This window comes from Curcuma longa, chromosome 21 (assembly GCF_044706935.1).
Source record: "Curcuma longa cultivar G26 ecotype Majalengka, Jawa Barat chromosome 21, ITB_CL_G26_1.1, whole genome shotgun sequence".
In the NCBI taxonomy this organism is placed as follows: Eukaryota; Viridiplantae; Streptophyta; class Magnoliopsida; order Zingiberales; family Zingiberaceae; genus Curcuma; species Curcuma longa.
This window is the reverse complement of record NC_133881.1, coordinates 11939514-11965064: the sequence shown is the minus strand read 5'-3', so window position 1 is coordinate 11965064 and position 25551 is coordinate 11939514. Positions and strand designations below refer to the sequence as shown.

At 37.0% G+C, this 25551-nt stretch overlaps 3 protein-coding genes across 3 annotated transcripts; 2 read left to right on the top strand and 1 right to left on the bottom strand.

Moving 5' to 3' along the window:
- Positions 1-12274: 12274 nt before the first annotated feature.
- LOC141815659 (uncharacterized) lies at positions 12275-15719 on the bottom strand. The gene is made up of 2 exons (XM_074703614.1): positions 13849-15719; positions 12275-13280 (listed from the first exon to the last, which is right to left on the bottom strand). The coding sequence occupies exons 1-2, from the start codon at positions 15442-15444 to the stop codon at positions 12765-12767; spliced, it is 2112 nt and encodes a 703-aa protein (XP_074559715.1). The 5' UTR covers positions 15445-15719; the 3' UTR covers positions 12275-12764.
- A 2360-nt stretch (positions 15720-18079) lies between these two features.
- LOC141815009 (large ribosomal subunit protein mL101 (rPPR4)-like) lies at positions 18080-22234 on the top strand. Its single transcript, XM_074702970.1, has 2 exons — positions 18080-18480; positions 20767-22234. Exons 1-2 carry the CDS (start codon positions 18166-18168, stop codon positions 22021-22023), a joined length of 1572 nt encoding a protein of 523 aa, XP_074559071.1. The 5' UTR covers positions 18080-18165; the 3' UTR covers positions 22024-22234.
- Positions 22235-22707: 473 nt separating this feature from the next.
- On the top strand, positions 22708-25538 carry LOC141815244 (pentatricopeptide repeat-containing protein At4g01990, mitochondrial-like). The gene is given in 3 exon segments (XM_074703156.1): positions 22708-22800; positions 22803-23123; positions 24261-25538. Coding segments are annotated over 3 exon segments (1665 nt in total). The 3' UTR covers positions 25512-25538.
- The last annotated feature ends 13 nt before the right edge of the window (positions 25539-25551 follow it).

Genomic DNA, 25551 nt, shown 5'->3' with positions numbered 1-25551 from the left:
CAAGGGAACTCAAACATTTTTTGTGCTTCATTAATAAGTTCCTCTCTCTCTCTCTCTCTATATATATATATATAAATATATATATACACACTTGAACCTAATTAGGTGAATTAAATGCTATTGCTAGCTTATTATTGGAACTAGCAAAAAAGATGCATTTTTTTCCAACTGAAATGATAATCAATCTCCCAGTGTGTTTCTTTCTTCTTCTCATCAAAGTCAGATTAGATAGCAATGTGCATGACAACTTAATTATAACAATCCATCTTCATTGGTACTAGAAACATTAACTTTGTCAATATACAACTTTGTTGGCACTAAAAACATCATTTAACTTTGTCAATAACTGCTTGAGTTAGATAAGCTCCCATATAAGAAGAATAATTGCTCGGTGTTCTACCTCTACACAGAACCTCAATGCAATAGTTAGCTTCTTGATCTTCCAAAATATCAAGTTGCAACCAAGAAGAACACAATATCTTGATTTGAATTTTCGAAAAAAAGTAACAAATCTGCGTCTATATATTCCATGCATCTATATATCCCACAATTTGTATGTAGCCATGGCCATAATATTTGAGACTCATTGTCGAAGGATCCTTGAGATATAGTAGAATTCTTAAGCTACTTTCCAATTGTCCTAGAATGAAGACTCAAGAAATTAACTAATCAGGCTTATTGCAAAAGAGAAATCAACAACCGTGTGCTTGCAAAGTAGTTCATTTTTCCAACTAGTGCCACTTCTTTAGATCAGATGACAACTCCCCCTATTTTAGCATCAATATGACATTAGGAACAAACTCAACTCAGGCCTTCTGGACTCAGTCCTAATTGTTGCTAGTGGTGTTGGTGCTGAAATCTCTAGAGGAGAGGATTATAGAGACGTAGTGGGAATACAAAGAATTGGAGTAGGAACAAAAAAGAAACTCCCAAATAGACTTGGGACTACATTAGACTTGGATGTACACAATGTGGTTGGAAAGAATGGTGTACTAAAAGAAGATTGTATCTGCAAAATAAAGGCATATTGCAACAAGGAGAATAGATTGATACTCTGTGTGTGAGAATAACTAATAAAAATGAACATGATAAATCTAAGAAATAATTTCTCTAGCAGAAGGCAAGAATTGAACAAAATACCAAACCAAATACACAGGACTTCACCATGAAGGATTGAAGAAGGCATATAATACTTATAAGTATGGTTTAAATCTCAAACCATATTAGATTTTTAGTTTATGACTGGAATGATATAATTTCGGTATCATATTGTGCAATACCGATATAGTTTCAATATTTTTTAAATATAAAATATATTAATTTAAAATAAAAAATTAATTTAAATATTAAAAAAATAAAATACAAAAAATAAAATAAAATAATTTAATATATATATGTATGGGATCACGACGCCTCCATGTGGTAAATAAATAAAAAATAAAAATTTTATTATATATTTTTTGAATTAAAACAAATAATATATATTAAATTAATAGGATATTTTTATTAGGGTTTGATGAAATCTGTTTAGATTATTCTATTTATAACTAAGAGTTGATTGAAATTATTAACTTAAGTTTAATTATTAACATAAATTTTCTTCTACATCCCACCTACGGCGTCCCCGTCAGACCTCATAGAGGTCGCCGTGGCCTCCGCAACCCCGCAGAGTTCGCTGCAGGATCATGGTGCTTCCACAACCCCGCGATGACCCGTAGCATCGATCTCGGGCAAGTGTCGATAGGCCCGACCTCGAGCCAGGTCTGATCTAACCTGAACCCGTTGACCCGATTCACGGGTTGTATCCGTAATTGGCCCGACAAGGTGTCGAGCCATAATCGTAACCGATCGGGCAGGGTGCCAAGCCGATTACAGTTCCAACCCATTAAAAACCGCTAGTTGGAGTTTTTTTTTTGTGACTGTTGGATGTTCCAATGGTCAAAACCGTCAATCGTTGGGGGAGTTTTTTTTGCGGTGGTTAAGATCCTTTAACCTTTTTTTTATCAATGGTTATGATTTAATATTTGTTACTCTCCAAACTCTATGAATAAAGAGCTCATTTCATTGTTTTCACACACATCTTCTCTACTCTCATTTTCAATTCCGCAATCTTTACACGCTTTCGACTTCCACTTCCGAGTTCCGACTACAATGGAAGGAGGACGAGAAGCTTCATCATCTTAATCTTAGAGGGGCAAGGAAATAATGAATCGAATGAGCAGCTCAACCTCAACATTCAATCCATTGATGATGAGACCGAGCAACTTCGGATACTCGAAACACAAAGAAGTATCGATGCAATTTCTTCTAAGGTTCTAGAAGTCCCTCCTTTAAAATCTACTATTTTTACTAAACATTTTGAGAAAGTTACTCTTCCATGTGAAGAATTGCATGCAAAATATAAGCACTACAATGCTTCCTACAAATTCCAAGTCGACGGCGGCTATGGGTTGTTAAAATGGCACGTAGAAACAAAGCACCCAAGAAATATGGAATCGACCGTTCACAAGCAAAGCCGTCAATTTGGGTTGGGCCCGTCGAGTTGGCTGGCCCCACCACACAATTTAGGTGGGTTGGATTGAAATTTTATCAACCCATTTTAAGATGGATTAAGGTGGGCCGACCCGTCTAGGCTTGCGGCCCGCGTGGGTTAGCCCATGACAGACTTGGGTTAGTCCGCAGGTTGAAAAAATTTATTTTTTTCTTTAAAATTTAAAATTAAAGTAAAAAACTTAATGAACTAGTAGTCTTGACCCGTCTAAATTGCAATCCAAATTTAAAAATTTCAACTTAACCCATTTAAACTGTAATCCAAACTTAAAATTTTTTAATATTTTCTTTATTTGTTTATTTTTTGAGAGACCCGTGGGTTGGCCCGCCTAACCCGCAACCCGCCTTAGGTTGGGTTGGCTTTGAGATTTTCCACCCGATAAATTGGTGGGTCAGCCCGTGCCGCCATATGACGAGTTTCTGGTGGGTTGGCCCGCCCGGTCATGGATTGACCCGTTTGACAGCTCTATTCTCAAGCACAATTATCTAGATTTTCTACTAGTGGAAGTACTGATTCTGATTTATTTATATATTCTGATAATAAATCATGAAAATCATTAACTAGATTTATTTCCGTAGAATATCTTTCATTTAGTTTTGGATCTAAATACATTATTGAAGATTTTTGTAAAGAATCTCTTAATCCATCTGCTAAACGTATTCCTAGAACTATACTTAAAAAAATTTTAATTCAATAATAAAGTTTCTTTATGTTCCGATATTTGGAATGATCACTGACAAGCACATTCGTATGACTTATTGGTGCAACAGAAGCAATTTGGATCGCTAAAGAGAAGGGGTAAATAACGACCTGCAAAAACAATTAATCTATTCTGTTGCTATCTAACTAGAAAGAATGCACACATTAATTGTAAATTAAACACAACATAAAAGTAATAAACATAAAATTTACTTGGTTGTCAACCAGGAGGTTGCTAGTCCAAGACGGAGAAGCATCTTACAACGGTTGAGCAAAAATTATAACAAATAGAAGACAATAAAATCAAGTATGCGCATTCTTCTTCGATCTTCAGTCTATTTATAAATTTTTCCTCGATCTAACCGTTGGACTGACATAGCATCTCTAAGCGATTAGAAGCCTTCAAGGCGCCTAGATTCGTCAAACCCAACCACTCTGGCAACAATCCGCTAACAGTTCTTGATGATTCCTTACAATCTGAGTGCCTGAAAACGATCCAAGCGCTTGGATTCTGCTGACGTGAACTTCATCCTGATTTGTCTCGGCAACGGTCCCGCTAACCTGGATTGGGATGCCTAGCTTCCGTTCTGACTTGGTCATCTTGCGCAGTCTTTCTTTCAACTCCTCATCCCTCGAATGCACCGAGCCCTTCCGGCTCACTCATGTGTGTCATTCTCATTCCGCTGGAGTACTCCTCCACAACTCCTCGTATCTCAGATGCATCGAGTCCATCAGCTCCTTTCCCGTATCATCCTTCTCGCTCACTTGTATCTTCTAACAAGGTTTGTCATTTGGTATACGTGTGTTCTTCTAAATCCCTGCACACTTAGATACACGCATCAAACATAACAAAGACCTAACTTAAACTTATTCGACAGCACATCAAAACACCACCGGAGCACTAATAATTGCTCCATTTTTTATATTCGTCAAACTAAGTTTAAATTAGGGTTAAATTAAAAAAATAAGTACATAAAGAATAATGTAATAAATTTTAAAAAATTCTAACTCCCCTGTATGTATGTCTAATTTTCTATTTTCTCCCCTTTTGACAACAACAAAAAAACTAGGGTTACATCAAAAATTCGATAATAATTTATTTGAACCATAGAAAATTCTAAAATTTTTACCATATATAGAGCACAATATTTTTAATCATGAAAAATTAATTTTCACCAAAAATTCATTTTCATTAATTTTTTAATTTCAAAAAATATGATTTTCTTTTGATAATTATTAAAAAATATTAAAACGTTCAAAATTCTGAAATTTTAGATGTTGACAGAGAACATATTATATTTTCACAGAAAAATAATTTTCATGAAAATTTCATATAGAATATTCCGAAAAATTATTTTTGCATATCGAGTCAACATATAAAAAAATTCCCTTGGTTGACTATCCTAAAAAAATTTAAGTAATTAAAATTGATTTTGGAACCCAAAATAAATTCAAACCTACTAAATTTATCAAATATTTTTCTAGAATAAATAATTTTGATACTTTTCTAATTTGGCCTCTAAAATTTTTATAATTGTATTTTGGTCCTCCATATCCTAATCCTTGTCAAAATTTTATTCTTTGGTTCTTTAACATTTTATTCAGACTATGTGAACCAATGAAAAAAATTTCTAATTCTATGTTTTGAGTTTCTATTTGTCCCCTTAATTTAGCATTTTCATCTTTAAAAGTTCATCCTTAGAATATGAATTTTCTTTTCTATTTTCTAATTAATTTTTAATTTATTTTAATTCCATACATTTATTTCTAATCTTACATAATAATCTAGACAACATTTAAAAAGCATCATAAAGTTGATATGCAAGTAGTCGTCTTACCTTACTTACCGTGCCGAATTTCTCTGTCGAGGCTCCCATTGCACTATTGCTCTCGTCGTTTGATGCCGAACTTTCTGACTCTTCTTCTTGATGCGTTGCCATCAGTGCAAGCCCCATTATTTGTTCAGACTCCGAATCTTCTAAGAAGTCATCCCAAGTTGCTTTTAGATTCTTGTGTTTAGGCTTCGTCTTTTCTTTCCCCTTTTCTTTGGTTATCTTCTTGAGTTTGAAGCAGTTGTTATTAATGGGACCTTCTTCGTCATAATTGAAGCATCTTACTTTTCTTTTCTTTCTCAACGGTCTTGAGGCATGTTTCTTATCAAACTTGTTAGTTTTAAAAAATTCTTCATTTTTCTTACCAGATAGGCTTCTTCATCTCCATCTATTAAAGACTCCGACTCTGACTCACTTTGCCTTGCTCTTAGTGCTAGATTGTGATTTGTCTTCTTTGTTTTTTTTAAACTTGCACATCTTGATTCGTGTAATTCTATAGTAGTGAAAAAATCTTCTAAACTACTTACCTCGAGCTTCTTGGAAATATAGTATGAATCTTCTATGGGTACTCATTCTTGTGTGCATGGGAAGGCATTTAACGCATACCATAAAGTGTCCCGATTTGAAACAATTTCTTCGAGATTGTGAAGATTTATTAAGACCTCCTTAAGCCTACCATGTAGTTGCACCACCTTTTGTCCCTTTTCCGATCGAAGATTGCTGAGTTGATTCCTTAGTAGATTTTATTTGACTAGTTTTACCTCTGAAGTGCCTTCATGAAGCTCTAGGAATTTTTCCTAAAATTCTTTGGCAGAGTTGTAGGTGTCGATTCGGTTCAGTTCCTGCATTGGTAAGACACGTAGTAGGTGGAACTCTGCTTTACTGTTGGCCATGAACTCTCATTGTTTTTTGGTCCATCTGTGTTCTTTGAGTTCATCTCCGTCTTCATTCTTAGATGCTTCAAAATCGTACTTAATACATAACATAATTTCAAAATCAATTTTAAAATATACCTCCATTTTCTTTTTCCACATAGTGAAGTCGCCTTCAAACTTTAGTGGATGAATACTTAATCGGGTCATTCCTACCGATCTAGTTATTGAGTTGGCGGTTAGTCTTTCTGAGCGGTCCCGCTCTAATATCAATTGTTGGTGCAGCGAAAGCGGTTCAGATCGTTAGAGAGGAGTGAATAGTGATCTGCAAAAATAATTAATCTATTTCTCTTGCTAACTGACTAGGAAGGACACACACATTAATTTGAAATTAAACACAACATAAAAGTAAGAGACATAGAATTTACTTGGTTTGCCACTAGAAGGTTGCTAGTCCAAGACTATGAATAGCTCTACTAAGATCTCCTTCAGAAATTACCTGGAAGCTATGCTGTCTGGAAACTTGGAGACGGGAAACGGGAAACGCGGAAACCGAAACGGGAAACGGCAATAGTTGAAGTTTCCGGATTTTGGAAACGTCGAAGCTCTTCTTCCTCTTCCTCTTCCTCTTCCTCGCTCGCTATGGGTGTTAGGGCGTCTTGTCGTCCTTTACCTAACAGACACGCCAAGGCTCTCAGACTCTGACATCCTTCGAGGCTCAAACCTATCGGCCTGAAGTAAACAGAGCCGAAGTAGTGGTATTTTTCATTCCCCTACAGATAATTTGAAAAATAAATGTTAAGTAAATAAGTGCTTATAGTTTTTTTATCAATCAGGTATTTAATTTGTATGATAGTGAAAAATATTTTTCATAGTTTTTAATTTTTTTTGACATTTAATTAATATTATTGCTAATTTTTATAAGTCATCTTCTAGCTTTGCCCTAGCCGCCGAACCAACTTTCGTCACCTCCCGAGGTTCCGATCGAAGAGGCGAAGTGGCGAACGCCACCTCACGGAGCCTGCCGGCATTGGACGCCGGCTGATCTCCTCCACCTCACCTTACGCACTACCACGGAGTCGTCGCCTCCTCTGCACCCGCCTCCTGCGAAGTGGCGAACGCCACCTCACGGAGCCCGCCGGCATTGGACGCCGGCTGATCTCCTCCACCTCACCTTACGCACTACCACGGAGTCGCCGCCTCCTCTGCATCCGCCGGAGGCGAACCCCCTCTGCTTCTGCCGGAGGACTTCGAGGGAGCCGCCGGAAACTTAAAGTTTGCCGTTTCAGTAAGTTTCCACTGATGGAAACGTTTCCCAACGTTTCTGAAACGGGGACGTCACGGTAAATGCCGTTTCCAGACAGCATAGCCTGGAAGCAGAGAAGCCTCTTATAACGGTTTAATAAAAACTATAACGAACAAAAGATAATAAAATCAAGTGTATACATTCTTCTTCGAACTTCAGTCTATTTATAATTTTCTCCTCGATCAGCACAACACGCTTAGAAGCCTTTCAGACTCCTAGATTCGTCGAACCCAATACACTCTGGCAATATCCATTAACAACTTTGAATGATTCCTTGCAGTCCAAATGTCTGAAAACGATCTGGGCACCAGGATTCTACTGACGTAGACTTCATTTTGATCTGTCTCAATAAGAGTCGCACTGACCTGGACTGGGTATCTGAGCGCCTGGAATTGATTTAGGAGCCTGGAACAACTCCAGGCACTTGGAAAGGTCACAGCTCCTCGCAGGGGCGGATCCAGGCGAGGGCTGGAGGGGGCTGAAGCCCTCGCCAGGTTCGCCCACCCGTTCCCCTTTTCTTCCTCCTCCTCTACTTTTCCTTTCTCTGTCGGAAGATCTTACCGGCGCAGCAACACGCCTCGACCTCGTCCCCCGCAGCTCCTTCGGCGTTGGACTCATTGATCTCGGCGTCGACGGAGACCTCCCTGGCCGGATTGCTCTTATCCTCCTCTCCGCCGGCGGGCGACGCCTCCACCAGGTCGCCGTCGTCATCCTCCTCCAACGAGGCAACACTATTAAGATCCCAAGAGGCCAAGACCCTTTCATCCACCTAAAAATCCTTTCTTTATCGTGGTTGATTGTGGTTTCGATTTAAGATCCTCCTCCAACGAGTCTAACACCTCGACCTCGTCCCCCGCAGCTCCTTCGGCGTTGGACTCATTGATCTCGGCATTTCGGCGGAGTTGATTGTGGTTTCGATTTGAGAAATCAGGAGAAAGAAAGCTTTTCCGTGGTGGATTAGAGTAGATATGTGAGAAAAAATCTGCCGATTAGATTGGGGGAAAGTGTTGTGGGATTTGAGGGAGTAAACCATGGGTTGCTCGCCGATGTCGGAGATTTCTTTGTTCTTGATTCTTAAATTAAGAGTAATTGGTCTTTCATGACCTTATGCAAGTAGTTGTCATTCTGAAAGCCTGTTTCTGATCATTGTTCTCAATTCAGAAATTAACACAAGTAATACATCAAAGGAGATGGAAGGTCTCTGGAAAATATTTCTTTGGATGAGAAAATTAAAAATTTACACCTTCAGATCAATTGTCATCATCCCAAAAATTATTTTTTTCCAACGTGCTCAACTCCAACGTGCTTATCTTTCCTGTAAAGGATGTTCCCAATTCATAATATCCATAAAAAAAATTATTTAACAAATTTTTTCATGTATTTAATTAGTAAGGGTAAAATTGTAATTTTTTTGATTCTCATTACTTTCTTATTCATACCAAGTAGCATCAATGGTAATTATACCCATTTCAGTATCTATACCAAGCACCATCAATTCAGTAATCATTCCCATTGCCATTAATCCCTCAATGAAAATTCATCATCATTCTCATTACCGAATATATACCAAGCGCCTCTTTTATGATTTTAGAGTGTTTTGGAATGATTATTATATTATAAAAAAATTTATTAGCCCCCGCTAAATATTATTTCTGGATCCGCCCCTGGCTCCTCGTACTTCGGATGCACCTAGCCCGTCGGCTCCTTTCTCATATCATCCTTCTCACTTGCTTACGTCTTCTGCTAATGTTCGCCATTTGGTATACGTGTGTTCTCCTAAATCCCTGTACACTTAGACACACGTATTAAATATAACATGGACCTTACTTAAACTTAGTTGACAACACATCAAAATACCACCGAGGTACTAACATGGCTTGTCATTGGATCGATAACTCCTGAAATATTCCAAAAAAAATTGTTAGCTTATAGGGATTTTGATGAATCACATACTGCTCACAACTTTTCACAATTATTATGTTTAATTTTAGAAAAATATGGATTAACTGATAAAATATTTTCAATATCATTTGATAATGCTAGTTCTAATACCGCTAGTATTGATACACTAAAATTTATATGTCAACCTATTATTGTTGGTTTATTTTTTTCATTTTCGTTGTGTATTTTTAAATTTATCTATTCAAGATAGATTAAGAATTTTAAAAAATCATATTAAACTAATTAGATTTGTTATTTCTTATTTATGGTCTCATCTATCTATAATGAAACAATATGGTAGATTTTGTAAAACTAATGTAATAAGACTTTAAAATTTTCCACGTGATGTACCAATACATTTGAATTTAACATATCAATTGTTACAAGATTCATTTCAATATAGAGAATTATTATGCTTATTTTTTACATAAATTATTAATAATACATATATTTATTTTCACACCAATTAAATATTTGTAGTAGTATTTGTGAAATTTTAAAAGTATTTAATGATGCAACCGAACAACTTTCTGATTTTTATTATTCTACTTTTCATTTAGTTTTAATAAATTTTGTAATGTAGTATTAGTTTTAAAGAAAAATAGTAATAATAAATTTTTATCTTCTCGTGTATTAACAATGAAAGAAAAATAGAAAAAATATTTTTTTCATATTCTTGAAATTTATTTAGTTGTATTTGTTTTAGACCCTAGATATAAATTAGAAGTTTTTTAAAAAATGTTAGTTTTGTATTATGACGTTTTAATTTCATTTAAAGATTCTTCTTCTCCATATCCTAATAATATTATATATAATATTAGAAAATATTTATATGGTATTATAAAGAATATAGTATAAAATATGGAATACAAATTAATATTTTTGAAACACAAACTACTAGTAGTAGTAATTTAAAACTTACAAAAGCAAAACTTTTATTAAAAGAACGGACGAAACGTCCACGAGGGCATTTAATATTAATTCGATATAATAATATTGAATCGTGAACCGTAACCATTTGGGACAATTAACGTTAACGGTCGACCTGCCAGGAACCGTCAAATTAGGAGTTCCAAACCATTAAACTGGGAGTTCCGAACCGTGGTCAGGTCTAAGTGTCGATGCCAGGCAGAACGATATATTTCGCCCATTTCACTCGACATAGAACGAAATTTTAAACCATGTTTATAAGGCAATATGCAATAAGAATGATATCACCCGGAATTGCAAGGAACCTTCATATGAAACAACAAGGTTTTGGAATCTCAATAAATGCCTCTGCTTCTCTTTAAACATCAAAATTTGTTTTTGCCAAAATTTGGATTCCCTCTAGCTGAATCTTAATCCAAACTAAGTTCGGCACCAAATCCAGTCAATAAATATGTTATTCTTCTTTGCAACTATAGTTCTATGGTTATTTGCAGCTGGAGTGCTTCTACCTCCTATCTTTTATTATCTATGACTAGAGTGTTTCTACTTCCATTGATCTGCAGATTTCTAGATTGTTTTGCATATTTGCATTCCTTCCATACGATTTCTTATTGGTTCTTCAGAAATTCACTAATTAGTTTCTGGTCATATCTCCTGCAAGTGTTTTCGATTTGATCTGAAGGATGAGTTGTAATTATAGACATAATGGCCTTCTTGGGAATAAGCTTTCTACCTTTAATGTACCAATCAAAGGATATATATGGTTTCTTCAGTTCCAAGCTGATCAAAATTCATCTCCTATGCCTTGACTCTAGTTGATAGAGGTAACTCTAATGCATGCATGTTCCTTAGGTAATATAAATAAAAGGTCCTAAATACACGAATTGTATAATTAAGTTTAAGCAACAACTTAAAATATATCTTTTAAACAAATTTGCTATGAATGTATAGAATTCATGCATAAAGGGCAGTCCAGTGCACGAAGCTCCCCTCCTGTTAATGTGGAGTCCCAGGGAATTGACGGGTCCGGGGGTGGGTCGGACCACATTGGGTCTATTGTACGTAACACCTTGCATTGTAAGAGGTTATTTCCGCAACTCAAACCTGTGACCTCTAGGTCACACAGCAACAACTTTACCGTTGTGTTCATACATCTATCAAATAATTCAATCCTAAAATGCATTCCTAAATTCACATTTTTATTTTTTTTATACATGTTCAATAAAATCCGTAAAGAAGCTAAGGTTCATTCAAGGACTACTTTTGAGATTAAATATTATAAGTGGGTTCAAATCCCAGGCCTGACTCAAGCTTAACAAGCCGTTCAATCAAAAAGTTTGAGTGTGAAGTTTTAAGCCCACTTGAACTTTAACTCAATTTGAGGTAAATAAGTTTTCATTTAAAAAATATTTGAATGATTGTTCCAAGCTCCATTTGACAAGATGACATACCTTGGTAGAAAAGGTGATTATTTATCCTCTAATTCAAAGAGACCATATTTTTCCTAGCCAAACATGACATGCTTCTGTGAGTTAAGAAACAAGGATGATGAGAAGTAAATGAGAGAACACAATTTGTCACTTGAATCAAAGCTTCCATTCGTTCTGGGTTATCTGAAAGTTCACACAAGTAGAAGCAGAGAATACAACAAGATGAGGTTTCTTTGCAATCCACTTGTTTCATGGAGGAAGAATATAGAAGTCAGTTTATTCTAAAATTAAGGTTAGGTGATGATGATAACAATGAAGAAAAGGAGGGAAAAGGATATATGATGTTAACAAAATAAATGCAACTCCTTAAAGAAAACTATTGGCTGATAATACCATTTCTTCTTCTAACCAAAGAGTCCAACAGGCTCAGCAACTACATAGCACATCTTAGTATCCAGTGGCACATGCTTGACTCAACCAACAAGTGAATTAGAGCATGACAAGCTTAGCATTTGGGTTGGTTGGGACTTGAGGATGCAAGTAGTGCGCCCATCATATTATGATCCTATGGGCCAACCAAGGCATACAATTGGGCCAGTACAACTCAACACATAGGTCCTTCCAAATATTGATATAAATTCATGTCATTTCAAGCAGTTAGTATTGTATCATCTGTTTTGAATTTTTCTAACTACTACTGAACGTAAAGTCTCTTAGATTACAATAATGACCATCTCTTTTTGAAGAGCCAGTCATTTTCCCATAGATTAATTCATCATCACAGTTTGACCAAATATAACACTCGGTGATCATAGCTTTTTTCACCTACAAATGCCAAAAAAAAAGTAGGAAATTTTCAATGAAACAAAGTCTTAATGCCCTCATTCCTTGTAAACAATTTATAGATAAAAAAATGGAAAGTTAGGCATACCAAGTGCAGAATCCCTGAATAATTCTTTTAAATGACTCTTTGTAAGGGAGTAGACTTCCCCATGTTATCATTCAAATATCAAAACTTAAGCCTTCTGTAGTGCACTGAGCTAAACAAGCTTCAGATTATAAATAAGGCCTATTGTTCTGAGAGCACTGTTCAGAAATTGACACTCTGTTCCAAGAATGCAACCTTTGAGAGCTGTGTAAGTTTTCCATCCTTTGTCCAATTTCTGATGTCATAAAATCAGTTCCTACATTGCCCTGTGATACTCAAGTCTCCTGAAAACTTTGCCTCGATCTATCATGGGACAACATGATGCATATACGTTGTTGTATTGCACGTCGACCCAAAACGGTTGATGGTCCAACGCCATGGGGCTGAGATATAGAACTGCTATTTTCCACTGATCTTGGTGAAACATTCAGATCAAATTCATGGAAAGAAGGTTGACTTGATCTATGCAAATTTGTATTACCACAAGGGGTTGAAACCTCTGTATCATTGAGACTGCCTAACATGTCACTATTGCCAGCTGTTTGATCAACCCCAAAATCTTGATTTTGCAAGTATGATGAATCATCACCTGCAGATTTGCAACACTGGCAATACCAATTGCCTTCTGGCACTTCCCTCCCAAGACCAACACAATATGTGTGAGCAGGCGAATCACAGATATCACACAGCAACATGAGACTATCATCTCCACCTTGATGGCATTCAATGCATACCACATTTTCATATGGATCCAGCATTCGCCTTATTTCTTCCTCAGAAGGTTGATAAACCTTCACCAACAAACAAAAAACAACATATGAAATATTTAATTAGAAATTGGTAAAAGTTTAATGTAAATAAGAAAGAGATAGCAATAACATACATGCAGAATAATGAGATTCAGTCTAGCAACAAAGAAAATAGAAATATATACAAAATAATGTGCATTTGTTATATTGTAGTCATACATGACTGTAGGGCACCAGAGAAATAAAATAATCAGTTAGCGTCTGTAGATATTAACACCGAAAATTTTCTCACAATCAACTGTACTCAATCAAATCAATTTGTAACTTCTTTTGTGGATCCTTATTATATACAGATAAAAATATATATAATTCAAATAGTTCCTAAGAACTTAATCACTATAAAACAATCCTTAAAAACATTGAGTTATACCAAGATATTTGAGACTGATTCTTTTCAAAACTATTTTTGACTCAATCAATTCAACCTAACTTATGATTGCATCAAGAAGATGACAAATGTAGTAATATGTGGTTACCATGCAGTTAACCAAACAATTGTTAGCAGACAAACTTTTCCTTAAAGGTATTACAAAATGAATTGAAAACCTACCTGATCACGCTTTTCAACTTTGATAACTGTTTTCCTTAACCCAAACCCTGGATCTGATCTTGAGGACTTGGTAATGGTTCCAAACCTCCTCTTGCAAACAGGGCATCGTGACTCTACCTTTGACCACTCCATTATGCATGGAAAACAAAAAAAATGAGTGCAAGAATTCAACACTCCTCTAACTGTTGTTCTATGTTCCTCTGTCAAGCAAATACCACACAATGGCTTCCCTGATTCCTCATTTTCTTTCTCCTTGCCTTTCTCAACACCTTTTATTCGAGCAACTATCCTATCTGTCTGTAGCAGATCCACAATCCCATTACTCCCCAGATCCCTCAGCACATGCTCAGAAATGTTATAATCACCATCTGAACAAGATTCTAATTCCTCAGGTGACACTTTTTGCCTTCTTATCACAGAACTTTTAGTCTTCTGGATGCTCCTGCTCTTGTTCCTTGGTTCATCCAACACAATGGTCTCCTCTACAAAATCATCATCAGAACTTACAAAATCAAAATCAGGCATATCTGACTCCTCCGACGATTGCTTCTTGGTGTCCTTTGATGTTGAGCTCCTATTCCTCCTTGCTTTCTTGGCCTTTCTACGGGCAGCTACACGATCTTTCACAATAAAATCATCATCATACTCAGATCTCTTCCGCCATCTGTTTCCCCTTTTCTTTTGTCTTGAAATCCTTTGCTCCTGCATCTTACCACCCTTCCTCATTTGCCCTTGCTTTTTCAATCCAGAAGGCATTGAAGCGTCCTCATCAACAAGATCCTGCTCATCAGGTGAGAAATCTTCATCCTTTTCATCTTCCTCCTCCATCTCCTCTTCCTCATAATCTGAACCTTTGGCCTGTTGGTGGTGAGGTCGAGCTGCAGGAGAATTTCTGTTCCTCCCTCTCTTTCTAAGAGATAAAACTTCTTTTTCATCAGCTTCTTCTTCTTCCTCTATCTCCTCTTCCTTATACTCTGAACCTTTACTCATTCGGAGGTGAGATCTAACTGCAGATGCATTTCCGTTCCTCTCCCTCTTCCTAAGCGATAAAATCTCCTTTTTTCCATCCTCTTCTCTCTCCATCTCTACATCCTCATAATCTGATTCTTTGGTCTTCTGGTAACGAGATCTAACTGCACGTGAATTTCTGTTCTTTCTCCTCCTCCTCCTAAGCGATGGAATTTCTTCTTCTTCTTCTGCATCTAATTCTTCTTCTTCTTCCTCCTCCTCCTCCTCCTCGGCCTTATAGTCATCATCGTTGTCATAATACGAAACCCTAGGTTTCTTCACCGCCCTCTTTTTGGCTCTAGAAGAGCACTTCAGACGTTTGGGCCTCCGCCCCAACGAGATCTCATCGTCCTCATCGCGCTCAGCCGCCGGCCGATTAACATCATCGGAACCGCTGGTGGACCCACCAAACTCGAACTCTCCCTCAGAAGCATCGGACGAGTCAAGGGCTTCATCAGAGCTCTCCTCCTCATCCTCTTCCTCCTCCAAGACATACTCCTCGTCATCATCATCGGAGGTCTTGGATCGGTGGAGGCGCCTCCCGCCCGGCGCGGCACGCTTGTAGATGACCCTCCCGCCGCTTGCCATGCCACCTACTACAGCAACGCGCCTTCTCCAGAAAAAGAAAGTGCGAAATTGCTGAGAATTTCCAGCCCAGCAAAGATCTTTCTACGGAAAACAGATGACATTGGAAGCAACCGAACCTGTTCCCATATGCTTTGGCCTTCGCTTCGTTCTTGCGGAAAAATTGAATGAAGAACGAATATCTCAGGAATCAATAGATAGCTAGAAGTGGGCTTACTTTTCCGGTCGCCGTACCTTATTCTGGAGAGGAGGCGGCGTTGGCCGGCGGTGACGTGGGCGTGGCGGCGTTGATGTGATCGATCGAGGAGAAGGCGAGCACGGGAGTTGGGCATGAGAATTTTGAATTCTTGCGTTACAAGATAAGGTAGTTGGGCATATTATCAGGGGCAAGTTTGAAAATACCCAAAACTTTAAAAAACTCGAAATGCCTCTTAATAATTTATTAATATCAAATTGTTTTTTATTATTTTAATAATTTATATAAATTGCACTCTAAATTTATTCAATAAATAAATAAGGAAAGACTCTCTATCTAATATTTTAAAATAGCTTGTTGGGTGAAAATGATGCTTCGATTAAAATGGCAGTGAATTAAATTAATGCGGTGTATTGAAAATGAACGCTTCTGATCGAATTGCTTCATCGCTGTATTGGTTATGAATTATGAGTTTCCATTCTCTTGGAATATAATAATGAACAAATTTGATTTTTCTTTAAATACAGTTGAATTTTCTGGGAAAGATTTAAAGAATGGCTTTTATTTTCATTACCATTAAAAAATCTTATATTAGAAATATTTAGAAAATATCACATTTACTTTAATATTAATTAAAATTACTTTAACTTAACGAAAACTTTAACTAACAAGTATATATTTTGAAAAATAAATAAATGTGGCATTTTTCATATTTTTAAAAATTTAATGTGAATAAAAAAAAATATTTTTTATTATTCATTTATTCCATTTAGTGCAATTGAATTCAATTTTATGCAAACAATTATAATTTGAATTCCTACTTTATTTCATTACAATCATATCTAAATGAGTAAATCATGAATAAATCAAATAGTGCGCATTTGTCCAGTCAAGAGCAACTCCAACATCTTAAGTTTGTCATTCTACAAAGGGGAAAATTTTTACAATGCGCCACAATTGAGATTCGAATCGTGAGTACCTGGATAACCATTAAAGTGCCTAATCGTTATGGAGTCTGTCCCACCTTTATCATCTCACCATAGCCCCAAGCAATCGATAACTCTTTTAACCAATTAAAACTATCAACCTAATTTCTCGATCTATTCTTTATTTATCTATTTCCAATTCATTTACTGTCGAGTCTTTTTTTTTAATCTCGCAAGTCTTTGAAACTTTTTCAAATCCACTTAGTCTTTCGAACACACTATCTTACACTCGTCTAATTCATTTAATTACAAATTAATTCATTAGACCATCACATAATAGATCTACTCGATTTGTTTTGCTCAGTTAGTTCGCCAATTTAATATTCAATTTAGTAAAATTTATTAAAAATGATCAACTAACCACTTATTTTAATAAAAAATTATTCAACTAATTTACATAATTTGTTTTTGACACAAGTACATTTTGAGAGTTAAATTTAAATTGATCGATAAGTTATTTATCATTTTTAAAAATGTTTTATATTAATAAATTTATTTTTTATTTGCATCAGCCAACTCATTCAATATTATAAGTTTTGGGCTTCTTTTTCCTTCAAATCAAGGACTTAACTCGATCAATTTACTTGATTACTCGAACTTAACAAATTATTTAGTTTATGTTGTCAAGCTCAAATTTAAAGTTGAAATACATAAATAATATATTTGGTAATGACGAAGAGAAATGAGTTATAATTCATTAAAAATGAACATTTCATTATAGATTAATTCATCTAAATGTTAAAATAATTATTGAGAAAATTCTCAAAATCAAGATAAACCCCCCCCCCCCCCCCCCCCCCCCCCCCCCCCCCCAAAGGAACATCTAAAGGATCAAAATTTAAATTTCGTGTATAAATTAGACTTCAAATTTATTAATTAATTTATTTTCATTCCCTAATATATAAAAAAATATGCATAAAATAATTTATTTTTATTCCCTTCTACCCCACCCAACATTACCTACATTTATAGATTTTGGTTTCCATTTTGTGTATGTGAGCCAAATAATCCCTAATAAATTATATGACTTCCGGGACATGATTGAGTTGGTTAATGCGGGACAAACTTACTGAAATGGGCAAGGGTTGAATCTCGACGAAGCCATGAATCCTTCTTCATAGTAGTCAACTGAAGCTTCCTGATTTACCTCCTCATAAATGGTTATGGAATCGATCGTGTGAGACTGCTAGAGTAGCAAGTTCGACCTTTTTGCAAAAGTAACATAACAAATTTTATGGGTTGATTTACAGAAACAGAAAATATTTAGGGGATAAATGAAAAAGATCGGCAAGCGGTTTATAATTCCAGACGCCAAATTTCAAATAATTTAAATTTGATAAATTCAGGGAGGCAAAATGAAATGCTCCAATCAATACCACAGAGAAAAGACCTAAGACCTAGTTTGACATGTTACAACCCCGAGCCGCTGGAATACCACGTAAACCCTCGTACCAGTTCGACACTGGGCAAAACCCCAGCAGCGTCGCCGCCTCCAGTTATTTTCGTCTTCTTCGATCGATCCGAAACTCGCAAGTCGGAAGGATGATCGCGGCAAAGACCTCCGTCCGACTGATGCTGCTTGGATCGGCCGCGGCGGTGAAAAGGAGGTTCTGTGCGGCGGTCGCAGCCGCATCTTTGCCGGCAGACGCGGCCGTGGCCGTGGCGGACGGGAATAAAGAAAAGCAGAATTCCAGGATACTTTTCCGCCAGTTGTCGTCTCTGTGGAGAGCTCCCCAGGGGAGTGTGACGAGGACGCTGAACAAGTGGCTGAGAGAAGGCAAGTCTGTAAGAGCGGCTCAGCTGATTAACTACGTTAAGGAACTTCGCAAGGTCCATCGCTACGCGCATGGCCTTGAGGTAGCAAAAGTTGCTTCTTTTTTTGCCCTTCCTCTGCATCGTCACGTATCTATTTTATTACCTGCGTATAAAATGCCGTGCTTTGAAGATTATTTTCGCTGTAAGTTTAGGGTGCGAATAAGTCATCACTGGCCTATAAATCCTGTGAATTTAAGACTGTGAAGAGGTTTCTATTAGGAACCTGCAAGTATGGACCTAACTCTTCTTGCCCTCGATAGCAAGCTAAAAAAAATGATTAGCACAGCGGGAATAAAACAAACACACAAGCAAACTTACCACAATCACTAATACATTTGTTTAATGTGGTTCAACAACTTCTAGGCTCCTACTCTTGGTCAATTATTGTTGGTAGAGAAGCCTCTTACAAGCTTAAGATTAAAGATTACAAAGAAATTACAAAGAGAAAGCTTAAGAGGAATTACAATGCTTCTAGTAGGTTTAACCAATACTATTTCGTCAACTTTCGAGCCACCTAAACCCCCTCCTTTTATAGAATTTGAAACCTTGCTTGAGTCCATCTTTCGGTTAGAGTTGACTTAGAGTTGACCGATCTGAACCATTAGTCGATTGCTTCGTTGTGATTTGACTGGTGGTGTAGTAACAACTCTTTTATGCTTTCCACATCTACGATCGAAACTGTTCATACACCATCAGTCATTGCTAGCAGTCGACTCTTCAATTGCCTGAACCACGAATAGAAATATTCTATTTGTTAGCTTCTCGGACCTAGTCGACTAATCCACCAATCAACTACTCAAACCAGAAACTCTAAAATTCTTTGGGGTATTGAGTTTCCTAACCACCAATTGATTAATCTCTAATACTAGTCGACTAGTAATCTTGACTATGTTTACCTCTAAGGTCAAATTCGCTCATGTTGAGTTTACCCTTTGTCCCCGTGTATATAAGTTGCTCAACACTCACAGCTCGCCAAAGACTTAACACTGCATCTTTACTTGGCCTTTTGGCCATCTCTCATCAGGTTCGATGCGTACACATCATCCTCCACCCATTCACCTATGGAGTTTGCCTCCATTGGCTATTGTCCTCGTTGCCTTTATGCTCTTTGTCCTATGGCCCCTTCGTTTGCCTCATGTAGCCTTCTTCGATCTCTAGGTACCTTGGGGCATTGAGTTGCCAACCTTGCCGTGTTAGGTCATCACTCCATAGCTACTCCAACACCACTTTAGTGCTCCTTGATTTGCGGTCCCTTGGATGTCCCATACCATCCTTCTTTGATCTCATCAAACCTCCAAGCCACTAAGCGTGCCACCTTGGTCACGCTAAGCCAACATTGATATACGAGCTCTACAAGCTCCATGTATGTTCTTGTGAGTCCCTGCACATTCAAACATATACATCAAATACTTAGGCAAAGCCTAATTTAAATTGTTTGCTCAAACATCAAAATCCAAGGTCACACTAGACCACTAGAGGTATGATTGTACTAGTTGTTTTCATGGACTTCATATTCTTCCTTTATTAATGGTGCGAGTTGATTTATCATAGTTGGTAAACTGAAGGGAAGAAATGCTTTGGGTTGCTTTGGACACCAGTATAGATACAATAGTTTAGTAGTCAGTTGAGTGATATTCAGATGAATAAAAGCTGTGCCACATAAGTTTTACTAGCCAGAGATCAATACTACTATATTACAATGGTAATTTATCTGCACCATTACAATGAAGAGTTGTATGAAAAATTAAAGAAACAGCAAAAACCTGACAGAAAGAGAAAACCACAGAAGTAAGACAATGTTTGCAGGTAAAGTAACATTTTCTTTTCTCTAAAATAACAGTGATAATTTATCTGCAATTCTAAAGTCCTCAATCAGCAGTAGAAAATTTAATGCTGAAACATTAATTGAAATGAGACATAGGGAGCCGAAGTGTGTTTTTTTTGACAAATAAGCCCATTCTATCTTGGTAGATAATTTGCCACTCTGTTTCTTGTTTATCCCTTGTTTAAATTTTCCCCTTTACTTGAATGTTTAAAAGTACTTTTGTATTCTTGAAAGTAAATTTTGGTAAGTTGGTGAAATTGCAATTTGTTGGTGACCAAAACAGTATGTTTAATTTTTCCTCTTTAGTTGAATGTTCAAAGGTAAATTTGTATTGTTATAAGTTTGTAGGAAATTGCCATTTGCTAGTGACCTAAAAGCACTATACTTGTAAAGAAAGGGATCAAATAATGTGGTCTATTCCAATTTCCATTTCATTACTAATGCACATTCTTTCTAACTTCGTCATAGGCTTTTAGTATCATCAATGTTTTGGTTTTTGATAGATCATGGACTGGATGGAAAACACCAAAGGTATGAATATGTCTTACACCAACCATGCAATACGCCTAGATCTCATCAATAAAGTTAGGGGTATTGAAGCAGCAGAGGAATACTTTTCCAACTTGCCTGAACCAGCCAAAAATGAGCGAACATATGGATCCCTTTTGAATTGTTATTGCTCAGACAAGAATAGGAATGCAGATAAAGCGATTTCTCTTTACAATGAAATGAAGGAACGGAACATACCTTCAAGTATTCTGGCCCACATCAGCCTGATGTCCCTTTATATGAAGCTGTGCCAGTATGAGAAGGTTCTCTCCCAGTACCAAGAGATGAAGTCAAATAACATGGTCCCAGATAATGTCATATACTGCATCCTGATGAACTGCTATGCTTCATTGAATGACATTGAATCAGTAGAAAGAGTAATTAAAGAAGCAGAAGAGGATGACAAAGTTATACTACATTGGTCTGTATACAGTACCTTGGCTGCCATTTATTGTTCAGCTGGTCTACCCACAAAAGCTGAGAATGCTCTTAAGAAGGTTGAAACACTTATAGATGCCCGAGATCATAAGCCTTATGATTACTTGATCAGTTTATATGCAAAGATTAACAATGTAGAAGAGGTGAAAAGAATATGGAAGTCCTTCAAGACTATCTTTCCAAAACCTTCCAACTTGAGCTATCTCAACATGCTGCGGGCCCTTGATAAACTTGATGATATAAGTGGGCAACAAGATTTGTATGAAGAATGGCAATCTGTTTGCACACTCTTTGATGTAAGGTTGGCAAACTCGTTGATTGGTTCATATTTGAGAAAAGATATGATTCAACAAGCTGAGTCTCTTTGGGAGAAATCTTCAAAAAGGGGTGCCATTCCAGATTTCAAAACCTGTTTTATGTTTTTAGACCACTTCTTGCAGAAGAATGATATGAATTCTGCTCTTGTGTGGTTAGAAACAGCAGCTTCATCTTCAAGTGGGAAACAGGATAGGTGGAAGTTAAGTCAAGATCAAGTGGACACTTTTCTGAAAGCGTTTGAAGACGCAAAGGATGTTGAAGGGGCAGAGAAGTTCTGCGAGTGCTTGAGGAGGCTCGGACATCTTGATTTAAATGCATATGAAAAGCTCCTTCAAACATATTTGGCAGCCAATTTGAAGAACCCTAAACTTCGCCAAAGGATTAAAGATGATAAGATTAAACTGGACTCCCAAACTAACAACTTGCTTGAAATGGTTTGTGGAGATAATGAATAATCTTTTTCATCATATGTTATTTCCAAAGATTTAGTCAAAAAGAGTGTCTGTTTGATTGGTTACTGGAATCAGCACATTTGTCACCAATTTCAACAGACGAATTTGAGATGAGGGCATGCTGATCAGTTTATGACTTTTCCTGATTTTGCATTGTGGATCTGACTTTAACTTCCATAATATTAGTGTTGTCTGATGCATGAGCTTCCTTTTATGCTTATGGTTTGTCAATTCAAGAAAAATTGAACAAAGCATTAGGGTGAGACTTCAGAGAATCCTTGTTTCTAGGTTTGATATTCTATGGATATTATGTATCATTTGAATTGTTGGAAGGTGTGGATCCTTCATTTTTGATATGGTTATAGTTTTATCAATTATATATGTATATTTTTTAAAAAATTATTTGTAAAAGGTAATGTTTTCTATCATATAATTTATGGACTGATAAATCGTTTATAGCTTAAAAAGGATTCTTTTAACTGGCAATATTATTTTAAATTGCCTAGGACATGCTCAATTTTCTCTATCTCTATATATATATATATTTATTTTTACAAAAAAAAAGCATTCTAGTAATGTTTTGCTAAATTAATAAAATTATTTGTAAATGTCACAAATGAAAGTTTCAGGAACGATTTGGAAATTAAGAAAAATAGAAGTGCAGTCTGGGAAATTTGCTAATGTGATATGATCCTAGCTGACCGCGAAGACCTAAACCCTCCCACCAGTGTACAAAACCCTAGCAGTGTCGCCGCCTACAATCATCGAAGCTCGGCAGTTAGAAAAAAATGATCACGGCGAAGCGCTCCATCCGACTACTCTTGCTTTGGTCGGCTGCGGCGACCAAGATGAGATTCTGTGCGGCGGCCGCTGCGACATCTTTGCCGGCCGACCCGGCTGTAGCTATGGCGGTCGGGACTAAAGAAAAGAAGGATCCGACCGTACTGTACCGCCGGCTGTCGGCCCTGGGGAGAGCTCCCGAGGGGAGTGTGACGAGGACGCTGGACAAGTGGGTGAATGAAGGGAGCTATGTGTGCGCGGATCAGCTGATTAGGTACGTTAAGGAACTCCGCAGATACCAGCGCCACGCGCACGCCCTTGAGGTAACAAAAGTTCCTTTTTTTTGCCATTCCCTTCAGCTTCATGCATGCATCTTCTTACCTGAGTAAAGGATGGTGTGTTTTGATTATTTTTACTACTCCAGTTTATCTACAGTATAAGTCTAGGTTGGTTCCTAAACACTATCACTGGCCTATGTAACATTGATTCTGAAAACTAAAGGCTGTTCAAAGATTGACCCATCTTTTTCCCTTTATGAGGGTGTGAGTTGATTTATTATAGTTGAAAATTTGAAGGGAAGAAAACTTGTGTTGATGTAGGCGGTGCAGATACCATAGTTTAGGGGTCACTGGAGTAATGTTCAAAATGCTAAAAGTTTCAATGAAACGCAAGTGCTCCATGGATGGACAAAATCCATGTAGCTGACCTGAACGAGCTCGGAGGGAAGTAACATGGCCTTGAATGGAAGTCCCGTAGATGAATAACAGATGTGTCACATAAGATCTACGAGTTGGAGATCAATATTAATCTATGATAATTTAATTCATCTTCAAGTGATTACAATGGAGAGCGGTTGAAAAATTAGATAAACAATAAGAGGAAGTGAATAGAAGTAGATATGTGCAGGAGAATAAAAACATTCTCTCTAAAATGACAAGAGAAGTTATAATTTATTTGAAATTCTTAGGGAGGGGACACAGCCTTCTAGGATCAGTGGAACATCTTAAGGATGAAACAGTCTTGAAATGAGACATAGGGAACCCATGTGATAATAAATTTGACATCCTAATTACTTGGTGGACAATCTGGCCCGTTAGTTGTTTGTTCCTTATTTAGTTTTGCCCCGTTACTGAATGTTTAGAAATAGTTTTGGATAATTAAAAAAAAAAGGTTTTGTAACTTGGTATGAAACTGCCACTTGTTGGTGATAAAAAATGTGAGTTTGATTTCGGTCCTTTGCTTGAATGTTTAAAGTAATTTTGTATTTTTTTATAAGTTGGTATGAAATACCCATTTGTTGGTGACTATAAGGCACTAATTCTTTCATAAAGATAAAGATCACATACATGATTAATGTTGTCTATTCCAGTTTCTGTTTCTCGGTCTCATTACTCATAATTCATTTGTTTTGATACCCCCTTGGGCTTTTTAATTTCATTCATGTTTTATTTTTTTGACAGCTCATGGAGTGGATGGAAAACACCAAAAATACAAAAATGACTCACATCAATCATGCAATGCGCCTAGGCCTCATTGCTAAAGTCAGGGGTATCGAAGCAGCAGAGACATACTTTTCAGACTTGCCTGAACCAGCCAAAAATAAGCACACATATGGAGCCCTTTTGAGTAGTTATTGCTCAGAGAAAAATAAGAATGCTGATAAAGCGATTTCTCTTTACAATGAAATGAAGAACCAGAACATAGCCTCGAATACTCAGGTCCATTTCAACTTAATGTCCCTTTATATGAGGTTGGGCCAGCATGAGAAGGTTCTCACCCAGTACCAAGAGATGAAGTCAGATAACATAGTTCCAGATACGATTACATGCTGCATCCTGATGAACTGCTATGCCTCATTGAATGACATTGAATCAGTAGAACGAGTTATAAAAGAAGCAGAGGAGGATGAAAAAATTAAGTTGAGATGGTCCGCATACAGTACCTTAGCTTCCATTTATTGTTCTGCTGGTCTAATCACAAAAGCTGAGACTGCTCTCAAGAAGTTTGAAAAGCTTATAGATGGTCGAGATCGTGAGCCTTATCATTTTTTAATCAGCTTATATTCAAGGATCGGCAATTTAGAGGAGGTGAAAAGAATATGGAAGTCCTTTAGGACTGTTTTCCGAAAACCTAACAATCTTAGCTATCTCATTATGATGCGGTCCCTAGATAAACTTGATGATATCAATGGCCAGCAAGATTTATATGAAGAATGGGAATCTGTTTGCGTGACCTTTGATGTGTGGGTGGCAAACGTCATGATAGGTTCGTATTTGAGAAAAAATATGATTCAACAAGCTCAGGGGGTTTGGGAGAAAGCTTCAGCAAGGGGCGCTGTTCCTGATTTGAAGACTTGTGATATGTTCTTAGATTACTACTTGCAGAACAATGACATGGATTCTGCTCTTATGTGGTTAGAAACAGCAATTTCAAGGATGAAACGGAATGAGTGGAAGTTAAGTCAAGATCAAGTGGACACTTTTCTGAAAGCCTTTGAAGACACAAAGGATGTTAAAGGGGCAGAGAGGTTCTGCCAGTGCTTGAGGCAGCTCGGGCATCTTGATTTAAATGCATATGAAAAGCTCCTTCGTACCTATTTGGCCGCCAATGCAACGGATCCTACACTTCGCCAAAGGATTGAAGATGATAAGATAGAACTGAACTCCCAAACTAACAAATTGCTTGAGATGGTCTGTGGAGCTAATGAATAGTCAGCCTTTCTATATCATGTCATTGCTCTCCCCTATATGG